The 11,958-nt window shown below is 34.4% G+C and overlaps 2 protein-coding genes and 1 pseudogene across 2 annotated transcripts; 1 reads left to right on the forward strand and 2 right to left on the reverse strand.

Moving 5' to 3' along the window:
- Positions 1-753: 753 nt before the first annotated feature.
- LOC106450894 (spastin) lies at positions 754-4,958 on the reverse strand. The gene is made up of 13 exons (XM_013892686.3): positions 4,783-4,958; positions 4,379-4,691; positions 2,893-2,984; positions 2,793-2,815; positions 2,469-2,700; positions 2,306-2,401; positions 2,125-2,240; positions 1,970-2,050; positions 1,716-1,839; positions 1,561-1,610; positions 1,332-1,458; positions 1,150-1,247; positions 754-1,038 (listed from the first exon to the last, which is right to left on the reverse strand). The coding sequence occupies exons 2-13, from the start codon at positions 4,687-4,689 to the stop codon at positions 922-924; spliced, it is 1,467 nt and encodes a 488-aa protein (XP_013748140.1). The 5' UTR covers positions 4,690-4,691; positions 4,783-4,958; the 3' UTR covers positions 754-921.
- An 852-nt stretch (positions 4,959-5,810) lies between these two features.
- LOC106450893 (cytochrome P450 704C1) lies at positions 5,811-8,577 on the forward strand. Its single transcript, XM_013892685.3, has 5 exons — positions 5,811-6,434; positions 6,747-7,031; positions 7,459-7,797; positions 7,878-8,078; positions 8,183-8,577. Exons 1-5 carry the CDS (start codon positions 5,913-5,915, stop codon positions 8,369-8,371), a joined length of 1,536 nt encoding a protein of 511 aa, XP_013748139.1. The 5' UTR covers positions 5,811-5,912; the 3' UTR covers positions 8,372-8,577.
- A 125-nt stretch (positions 8,578-8,702) lies between these two features.
- LOC106453393 lies at positions 8,703-11,131 on the reverse strand (annotated as a pseudogene).
- Between the last annotated feature and the right edge of the window lie 827 nt (positions 11,132-11,958).

Raw genomic sequence — 11,958 nt, forward strand, 5'->3', positions numbered from 1 at the left:
CTCCTTGAGTGCTATTTTTGTGACTTTTGGCCTTGAGTGCTAGTTTGGGAACAAAAATTTGATTTAGTGCTATTTTGGTCTTTTTCTCTAGTTTAGTTTATATCTTGGTTAATCAATTTTACCTAGTTAATGATGAAGTCAACTCTTCATGCATAGCAACTACAGTTAAATGAAATTTTGCCATTCTTCAAAAAAATGTCACTATTGATTATATAAATGCAATATGATTCAACAAAGTAGAGAAAATTTAAGATATAATTAATCATGCATTATCTAATAAATAAGTATGAAAATTGAATAGAAATAAAAATATTATATATTTATAAATTCCCTTACATAGTACTTTTTAGTTTCTTTTCACAAAAATAGATCTCTAAAGAGGAAAATGATCAAAAGATATTTTATTGAAGGGTAAATATGCATTTATACCTTTAGAATTAACTAATATAACACTTATGATTTAGAGTTAATGGGTTGAGTTTTGTGAATGAGTTCAATTTTTAAAAATAAAAAATAAATGTTAAAATTTTCAAAATAAAAAAAAAAACTATTTTAGTCAATTTATTTTTTGAAGACTATTTTTATGACAAAAACTTAAAAAAATGACTATTTGAGAGAATTGCTCTTTAAAAAACTTATAAATTGAGTAGCTTTTATATTATGGAACATATATTTAATGATTCATGACTTCATGTTCATAGAGTACATTCAACTTTCTCCTGGAGGCACAACTTTTTTTTTTCTAGAACCAAATCAAAACATGGATGAGTTTGCTTTCAAAACAATCCGGTGTTAGGTCTGTATGACATTGTAAATATCAATCTACATTTCAATTGTTTTATTCTGTTTTTGGCTCAGCACCATATATTACAATCGTCTCAACATTTACAAGATCTTTATCACTTAATTACAAGAAGAAATTCAATTAGAGCCAAACTCAGAGTTCCAACGTTCAAGCTCTTCCCATTTGCTTTTACTCAAGCTTGGTCTTATCACTGCCATCGATTTCCTAAAATCATCATATCTCAGCGGTCTCACCTGCAAACATTTACACATCCATTCATCAAACAAACAAACCTCTTCAACTCAAAAAGGACTTCAAAATTAATTTCAAAGACTTAAAAGTTTACAAGAGGTTTGGTATAATACTTTATTTGCTTGGATGGTGAGAATATCAGCACCGAGTTCTCTGATTGGCATCATTGCAGCTTCTTCACACAATGCTTGTAGATCACTTCCTGAGTATCCTGTTACATAACTAACCTTATATGCTTATTAGTTATTATTAGATGGTAATATTATACCATCTGTGTTTCTTATAGAAAACTTGCCTTCGGTTTCTCTGACGATTTTATCAATGTCTCCACCAGATAAAGAGTGAGGCTGGCACTTCAGTTTAGTTTTAAAAAGTAGTTTCCTGACGTTTGAATCCGGCAACGGTACATATATTCTCTTTACCTGACAAATTAATAAAATTCAAATCATTAAATAACCAGATTCTTTCATATAGGGATTGTTGGTGTGGACATGAAAAATCCTGAAGGTGGATAATGTTCTTACCAATCTTCTAAGCACTGCATCATCCAACTCCTGTGGCTTGTTAGTAGCTCCTGCAACCACATTACATCCAAATAAAAATTATAGGGATGATTATTGATGTCATAAATGATGGTTAAACAGAGTGAAGACGAAGACAAACTAAGCAGGAAGCATACCAATGACAATCACCAGATCATCAGGATTAGAAGTCACACCATCAAATTGGATAAGGAACTCTGATTTCAACCTTCTGCTTGCTTCGTTCTCATTGGTAGACCTTGTAGACATTATACTATCTATCTGAAAACCAGAGTAAAGCACACACACACATTCAGATTCAACTTATATGGTATGTACTAGAACTCTGGTAAGGACTGGTGTTTCGGTTAGTCAACATATAAGACATGAAAGGGGGAAGAGTACTACATACTTCATCCATAAATATCACAGAAGGTTGTCTAGATATTGCAACTTGGAACAACGTTTTAACTAGCTTCTCAGCCTCACCCACCTGATAACAGTACATGAAAGTCAATTTGTCTACATTTGAAGTGAAAAGTATATTCAACCAGACTAAGCACAAACCCATTTAGATGTCAATGAAGATGCTGAGACGTTGAAGAATGTTGCCTGTGACTCAGAAGCAACTGCCTTGGCAAGCATTGTTTTTCCATTTCCAGGTGGCCCAAAGAGAAGCAAACCTTAACAAGAAGAAGAACTTTCAATAAAGAACGTCAAAGAAGAAAGAAAGCTTGCAAATTTTTACCTCTAGCTGGTCTTCGGAGACCAGTGAACAAATCTCTTCGTTTCGCTGGTAAAATAACCATCTCCAGTAAAGCTTGTTTAGCTCCATCAAGTCCAGCTGCAAGATAGTTCAGGCATAAGTGTGATTCCACTGATATATCTCATAAACAACGGCACTAACTCACCAACATCATCCCACTTGACAGATGGACTTCTGTCCACTATTGTTGTGTTGATCATCTCTTCTAACTTATCATCGTATCCATTCCCAGATTCTTTCGCAGGTTTTAGGTTTGTAGTAGTAGCATCTCTAGGGCTCCTCGCCTTCCCAACTCCACCTCTGGGAAGTGAAGTCCTTTGTGTTGAAACTCTTCTATTAGAGGAAACTGAAGCTGAAGAAGGAGATGGTACAGTTCTCTACACAATCAAGAATCAGAAAAAGATGATTCATCATATGAATCAATCCCCACTACAAACATCACATTCTCCAAAGAACTAAAGACAAATACCTTATTCTCAGACATTCCAACACCTAAAAAACAAGAACACCATTGATGTCAGAAACAAAGCAAAATGTGAACTCACTTGTGCATTAATAAAAAAAATCACCTGCACGTTTACCAAGAGCTTGCAACCTCTCAGATACTTGACTTTGCCATTTAGAAATCTTCTCTCTATAAGATCTCACCTTCTCCTTCTCACTTACCATATACACAAGTCAACACCACAAATAAAAACCAACTAGATTTTGACCCGCACGTCCGTGCGGGTATATTTTTTTTTTTAAAAATATGATGCTATTTGATTTTTATGTCACTATTTAGGATTTGGCAAAAAAATCAAATTCGAAGAATTGAACCGATCCCAATCCGAATAAGTAGTACTAAATCCGAACCGGAATTGATTAAATATCCGAATTATTCAAAACTTTGGTATTTGAAGAAGTGAAATCTAATCCGATCTGAACCGAAGTATTTTCGGTATCCAAAATAGATTTATATACGTATATATATTAATTATATTTAGATTTTATATATATATATATATATATATATATAAACATCCAGAATATATATGATACTTTTAAGTTCACTTAAATGCTTGAAAATATATACAAATAATCAAACATAAATATCTTAAATAGTTAAAATATACTCAAAACTCCAAAATACTTAAATAATTATTAATTCTCTATCCAAATATTTAAACCAAACCTATTTAAATTGGTTATCCAAATCCGAACCAAATACTCAAAGATCTGAACTGAACACGAAATCTCAAAAAGCCCGAAAACAAACCCGAACGCCCACCCCTAATCACTATTATATATAATCCTATATGTGTCATCATAGGTTACAAAATATGTGTTATCATATAATTAATTGTATTTTATACGTACCATCAAATAAGTTTTCTTATAATTAATAATATTTTATATATACAATCATATAAATAATCACATATATTATATTTTAAAATTTAATGTGAAATATAAAAACCATAATTTAAGTTGGTGTTTGAAATTGGGCTTTGTATTGTATTTTTCTTATATATATTGAAAATAGTTTTATAATAGTTATAGGAAAATATGTTAGTAAAAATCAAATTTTGAATATATATATATTTTTTTGAATGAATTTTTGATAAAAATCAATTTTAAATTATTATTTTGATTTGAATATATATATCAAGTAACATAGACCATTACTTTTTAATATAATGTAATGGACTTTTAATTCTTTTAGTAGCATAAGCCCATTTTTTTTTCCTAACTTACTGCTATTCATGTTTCCAAACAGTACTATTTTTTTAACTACTGTCCATATTGCCAAACAATCTCAATGTGTACTTCAACTTTAATAATATAGATGTTCAAGAAACTATACAAGAGTAGATTAATTATACATTTATATAAAATATTTTAGTTGTTAGGTTTAATTATAAATTATTATGCTGAGTTAGTTATATACAAAACAAAATAAATTAGAAAAATTTGTGAATTTGAACAAAACATTATTGCTTAATTTAACAAAATTAGACTAATTTAGATCAGATTTTAAGGAAAATGTTTAGTATAAATCTGAAAGAACATTACTTGGAACTGATGTAAGAAGGAGAAGGCGTGGAGGTAGCTTCACTCATGATCCTCTGGGCGTTTCTGTAATGAAGAAGCGCGTCGTCATGTAAACCCCACTCTTCTGCTCTAACACCTTTGGCGATCTCCTCTTTCGCCAAATCGAAGTATCCTTTGAGCTTATACGCGACACGTTCGTTACTAACCGGAGCTCCATCGATAACGTTCATGGAGGAGGCAGATGAAGAAGAAGATGATACGGTAGGATCGTGATTAGATTCTACGGTGAAGATTGAGCTAAACGAATCAATTATACCTCTGAAGAAACTCATATCTACCAAAAAAAAAACAAAGATTCCGAATTTAATTGAACAGTGGTAATACATGAATACAAAATCGAAAATGACAGAACAGGTTTCACGCACCATGTTTTGGTCGGATGAATTCATGTCGGAGAGGAATCAATCCAATCGAATCAGAATTACCAGTGAATTAAAAATAATCGAAGGTTGAATAATATTCAGTTTATAAGCCTCTATGTCGGAAAGAAGGTTTCCAACTAATATCAGAAGCCCTTGGTTTTGGGCCTTTTAGAGTGAAGATCAAATTGAATACCATTCATGCCTATATATATCCCTATAGAAGAAAGAAGGTTCGAACTCGTTTCATCCTGCCTACTAGTACCAGTACTGGGCATTCGGTATTCGGTTCCGTTCCGAGTGTATCGGATAAATCATTCTACCCAATAAGTATTTATTAAATTTCGGTTTGGTTTCGATTCAGTTTTGATTTGGTATCAATTCGATTTCGAGTAACAGTTTAATATATGAATCAAATATATATACATATAAAATATGTAACTAATCTAAGTAGTATATTGGTTATACACTTACATATTCGTTCGAGTTATTAAAGTGCTAATTTGTAAGTATTTACTATATTATAATATAAAATACCAAATATATATATGTATAATATAAGAGAATACAATTTACTACCTTATATTAGAAAGTTGAAATTTGTTTTTTTTCGAATATTTGAGTGTATATTCGGTTCCCGGTTCTGGTTTCGGTTCGGTTAATCGGATGTAAAAAAATATGAACCATTCGAGTATCTGAGGGTTTCGGTTTCCAAATAATTCAGTTCCGTTCCGGTTAAGTTTTTCGGTTTTGGTTTTTTTGGCCCAAGGCTACTGCCTACATTTTAATACGATTCTTAATTTTAGGCCTTAAATAGAGGAATCATATCAAACAAAAAATTTCAGTAAATTAAAAATTAATGACATCGAGTGAATGAACTGGAAAAAAAAAAAAAAAACTCTCTTCTTCTTCTTTTGAAACACCACGAAGAAAACTCAAAAAGTTGAATATAATCTATATTCATAAGTTAATAACCCTCTAACTAGGTGACATTTGTTTTAAAATGGGCCTTACATATTTGGCCTAGTTAGATCATCTTCATCATGGCGCCGTGACATTTGTTTTCTACCTACTGCGGTTGACTTCTCAACGGAAAGACTAAAACAGAGAAGATCTCCACAGCAGAAACAAAAAAAATGGAGACTTTGGCAAGCATAGCTATAGTAGCAGTAACAACAATCTTCATCGTTCTATCTTTCACAATCTACCTAACACTCAAAATCTTCGCCGGAAAATCCATAAACAACAAGGAGTATGCTCCAGTACACGCCACGATCTTCGACCTCTTCTTCCACCGCGACGACTTATACGACTACGAGACGGAGATCGCGAGAAATAAGCCCACTTTTAGGTTCTTGGGACTAGGGAAGAGCGAGATACTAACCGCTGATCCTCGCAACGTGGAGCATGTGCTCAAGACGAGGTTTGATAACTACACCAAAGGACAGAACAACCGCGAGAATCTTGGTGATCTTCTGGGACACGGTATCTTCGCTGTTGATGGAGAGAAGTGGAAGCAGCAGAGGAAGCTCGCTAGCTTTGAGTTCTCCGCTAGAGTTTTGAGAGACTTTAGCTGCTCTGTTTTTAGGACGAATGCTGTTAAGGTTGTTGGTTTTGTCTCTGAGTTTGGTCTCTCTCAAAAGTCTTTTGATGCTCAGGTAAGTTTCAGACTGTTTTTTTTTTCCTTTTGATATAATATGTGGTATCCAGCGGCCCGAGGCCTAACCGACTAGTCCCATGGGCCTTGTCCACCAGCACCAGACCCGGTTGTTCGCTATGAGAATTAGATATCCATGTCGTCTGGCCACTGAGTTTGGTAGGTTTCGAACCCCGGGTTGCTTAGCACCTTTCCAAACCCATCGTACCACTCGACCATGTTTGTGTGGTTGTTTCAGACACTCTGTTGGTTTCATAAATTTGGGAACTTGCAATGTTTCTTTTTTAAGGAAACTCTTGTTTTGTTGGTTTAGGATATGTTGATGAGATGTACACTGGACTCAATCTTCAAAGTGGGGTTTGGTGTGGAGTTGAAGTGTTTGGATGGGTTTAGCAAAGAAGGAGAAGAGTTCATGGAGGCTTTTGATGAAGGTAACGATGCAACTAGTTTAAGATTCATTGATCCGCTTTGGAAGATGAAATGGTTTCTCAACATTGGATCACAAGCTAGACTCAAGAAGAGCATTGCTACTATAGATAAGTTTGTTTATAGACTCATTACCACTAAGAGGGAAGAGCTTGCCAATGAACAAAACACTGTGAGTTCTTTCTAAAGTTATAACCTCTTGTTTTGATAAGTGTTTTAAAACCGGACCGACCCGATGGTTGGACCAAATCCGACCATGAACCGGTCACGTTGTCGGATTGGGTTTAATAGACGATAGACTGGTGACTGGACTGGGTCTCAAAGCTATTAAAGAGGAAAAATAACCATTAAAACTATCAAAAACCCATAATCCAACCATGTGCAAAAACTATTTTATATTTATAGTGTTTTATATTTGATATTTATTTATATTTTAAGTATGTATCATATTTACCACTATTACTTTAAATTAATATCTAAAAACATATTGAACTAAGTTATTGAATTTGGATCAAACTTCCCGTCCAGTTTATAAAACATTGGTTTTGATTGAATGAGCACCATTTTTTTTTGATTAAATGTTTTTGGCTTGTCCTTAGGGTGTTAGAGAGGACATATTATCAAGGTTTCTAGTGGAGAGTGAGAAAGATCCGGAGAAGATGAATGATAAGTACCTGAGGGATATAATCTTGAGCTTTATGATTGCTGGGAAGGACACAACCGCTGCGTCTCTCTCTTGGTTCTTGTACATGCTCTGCAAGAACCCACTTGTTCAGGAGAAAATCGTACAAGAGATTAGAGACGTGACATCAAGTCATGAGAGAACAACCGATGTGAATGGTTTCGTTGAAAGTATAGATGAAGAGGCTCTTGATCAGATGCAGTATCTCCATGCAGCCTTGTCTGAGACCTTGAGGCTTTACCCTGCTGTCCCTGTGGTAAAAAATTGACCACTCCTTTAAAGATTCTTCCGTGATTGAACATTAATTAAAGACTTAATGGAACATTTTCTTAATAGGACACGAGGTGTGCAGAGAATGATGATGTACTTCCAGATGGACATAGAGTGAAGAGAGGGGATAATGTTTACTACATATCCTATGCAATGGGAAGGATGAGTTATATTTGGGGCCAAGATGCTGAGGAGTTCAAACCAGAGAGATGGCTTAAGGATGGCGTGTTTCAGCCAGAGTCACCATTCAAATTCATAAGCTTTCATGTTTGTACACTCTCTCTCTCTCGCAGATGTGGTTAAAGAGTGAAGACATTTCTGTTTTCTAATATACCTTGAGATGTTTTTGTTTCTTTTGATTGTGTATATAGGCTGGTCCAAGGATCTGTCTAGGCAAGGATTTTGCATACAGGCAAATGAAGATAGTATCAATGGCGCTTCTTCACTTCTTTCGCTTCAAAATGGCTGATGAGAAGAGCAACGTGAGTTACAAGAGGATGCTTACGCTTCATATAGAAGGAGGACTCCATCTCCATGCAATCCCAAGGACACCTACTTGATTTTCACTAGAACACTTGCCACACTTTTATAGTCCCTGCTTCATGTACTTACCCAAAAACGTTATGCTTACTAAAATTCTCATAAGGTGTGAAAGTGTTAAGCCAAGCATTAATGAGCTTTTGTGAAAGGTCCTTAAGAATGATGGCAACAAAGCCCAAAAAAAATCCTTTTATATATTGAAAGAGATCTCTGGTTCATACAACTATTATATTGTTTCCATTAAGATTACAATCCAAAGAACGGGACACGGTAATCTATAATTTTGCAGCCAGCTAGAACCAAACAAAAACAGAGGAGTCACACTCTCACTACAAAACTGAGTTCATGGCGCATCTTAGTGCATTGCCACTGAAGGAATCTGAACACCTGGTCTTGAGGTCCATGAGTCCATCTATTTCGAGATCTATAAGCTTTAATGGCCTCCAATCGCAGCCTCTCCTTTGAAGCACTCATAGGAGTCTTTCGTGCCTATCAAAGAAACATATAATTAATCATTTTCCTATAGTTAGGAACTATAGTGAAACTATATATACATACCTTTGGAACAATAGCCAGTTTTGGTGGAGCAGCTTGCACCACATCACCAAATCTGATCTCTTCATGTTTCGGAAAGTTTTCCCTGAGTGTATCTTCTTTCTTTCCTTGATTCTTTTTCTGCTTCTTAACCTCCCAATACCTGCATCAAAGTAGGGAAACTTCTATCAGGTCATCAAACTCGAACATAATTTACACGAAGTGGTCATTTCCATTACAAAACTTACTTCTTCTTGCGTTCTTTCCTTTTGGACCGACCATCCAACTCCGCAAGCTCCTGTTCGAAACGAAGGTCTTTTACTTGATTCCTCTTTCTTTTAACTTCTTCTTTTCATCACCATTGTTTAACATTACATCATTCTCCTGATCACACGAGGTTGTGTAGCCGTCATCATTTCTTTCTTCCGACTTTATGTCACTCCCATTCTGATTACATCACATAGAGTTTTCATACTATTCACAAAGCAAAAAAAAAAGTTCAAAAATACGAAAAAGACTTTATACCTTGGCAGCAGCATCTACTCTACTACCTTTAGAATTGTTTTCTTTCTTCTCGACAACTTGTTTAGTAGAATCTGAAGGAAGAGTATGTACAAAGAAGCAGTCACACATAGAAATTCACTAACACATAGAGGCGAAGTATCTTACAGGGTAGTACCGTGGGGAACACGGAGCTTGGAAGGAAGTAAATCTTGCTTCGAACGATCAGGCGGCGGAGGGAGTCTCGCCGGTCCGCCGTGAGCAGCTAGGTACTTTTTCTCCCCCTCCTCTTCTCTCCTTTCCTTCCCATCTCTTCGTTCTCTCTCCCTAACGAATTCGAGACGCAGCCCTACTTGTTTTATTAAGCTTGGAGAGAGACCTAGATGGGCTTAGGCTCAATAACATTTAAAAAAGGAAAAAAGTTTCTAAGCTACACCAAGTATGGTGTAATATGGTGAAAAACATCTGAAATATTAAAATATGTCAATACCATCACCAACTATATGATAATACATACCACATGTACAAACAAAATAATTATATGGTGTAAACTACATAAATGGTTTTAATTGATTTTGTGATTTATTGATGGGGTCAATCGGTAATTAACAAAAACTTAATTAAAAACCTAAGAACCCAACCCACACTAAGTCTATGAATCCGACCAAACATAAAGAACATGACTTAACCCGAAAATGAGAGGACTACAATTTTAGTATTCGTAAAAGACAATTGATTTGGGGATTTTTTAACACGGTAGGAGAGAAAGAGACAGAGAGAGCAAGAGAAAGAGATCGACAGAGATTGCGAACCCTAACAATATCATTTCGTTTCCAGATATGGGGGAGCCGTTGGTGAAAGAGCCGCATGAGACAAGGGTAGCTCCGGTTTGGATAAAGCAGTCATACATGGAGACAGAACAGACCTTTGCTTGAAACAAAGTTTTGAAACATCATTAACAAGAAGCAAAAGAACAAAAGGAAGAGCTTTTTAAATTTCTGAAGTCGTTGCTAATCTATTACATTTGTTGTTTTAAATGTTTCTTTCTTTAGAATAAGAATAAAAAAAAAATCTTGGGAACAAAAGAGAGTTTTTTTGTCTCTATCTTGTCTACATAGAAAAAACAGGTGATTAAGGTTTCTAAAACCAAAAAAAAAAACTTAACTCACTTCACTTCTTTGATTCTTTAATATTCACAAAGAGTAAATTAACTTCCTTTCTTTTAATTCTTGGTAAATAGTCACTATGTTACGGTGAGACTGTGTTCTCTGTTTCCTCCTTCCAACTTTTCGAGCTTTGAAGCTTCTCTGTAAACTCAGTTTGACTCTTCAAGCTCGGATACAGTGAGTCTGCAAATCATGTGCGACATCTCTTGGTAGTCATGAACTCGGATTTGTGACTCTCTTGGTCTGTTCGTCATTAGAGTGTGATCTTCTTGAATTGTTTCATTGCTCATACCAGATTCGAGTACTGAGGATAACCATCTTCTTGAAATGTTCTCTGTTACAAGGGAAAAAATATACTTTTAACACAAGAAAATAACCCAAAAGCTGATATGATATCTCAATTTTGAATATGAAGAGTTATCAACCACGTTCCGGAGTTACTCGAACATAATCAAGAACTGAAACAGGGCTCGAGTCGCAGCTTCTACACTCTTCTTCCTCCTTCATTGATTTCACTTCACAGGTGACTAAATCTCCATCTCTGGAACAACGACCATTGTTCTTGATGTTCTGTCTCATCCTTGGCTCTTTCACAATTTTTGGGTGAATTCATGTTCTTTATGTTTGGTCGGGTTCGTAGACTTAGTGTGGGTCAGGTTCATAGGGTTTTAATTAAATTTTTGTTAATTACCAATTGACCCCATTAATAAACCACAAAATCAATTAAAACCATTTATGTAGTTTACACCATATAATTATTTTGTTGGTACATGTGACATGTATTATCATATAGTTTGTGATGGTATTGACATATTTTGATACTTCAGATGTTTTTCACCATATTATACCATACTTGGTGTAGCTGAGAAACTTTTTTCCTTTAAAAAACAATCTCCAAATGTATATGTAAAATATAACATTATTACTGAAAATATAATATTTTCGCGATTTTTCTGATAAAGAATTAATTATTAGTCGATTCTTTTTTTTAAACGCTAGATATATTATGATATTACAAACTCTAAAAAATATTACAGATAATTTTACAGCCGATAATTCAATATGTTTTACGAAGATTCACACATGACTACATCACGTCATATGAGTTTCTTATTGATACAGTACTCTTTATACTTTGCTACAGATTAATTCACATAAGTTTTTCTATTAATTCGTATAATTATACATTCTCTGCGATTTGAAATAACCAAAAATTATAAAAATTAATCATTAGTTGATTCTATCAGACAATTATAAGAATTTATTCTATAAAAAACGCCTTTCAAACATATTAAACCGTCTTATGAAATCCAGTGATTTTAATGATATATATATATAGAAATATATTTCAATTTTTCTTTAAAAGTCTTTAGTGATGAACTTTGAAATATCAGGATATAGACTCT

Source organism: Brassica napus, chromosome A5 (genome assembly GCF_020379485.1).
Source record: "Brassica napus cultivar Da-Ae chromosome A5, Da-Ae, whole genome shotgun sequence".
NCBI classification, from domain to species: domain Eukaryota; kingdom Viridiplantae; phylum Streptophyta; class Magnoliopsida; order Brassicales; family Brassicaceae; genus Brassica; species Brassica napus.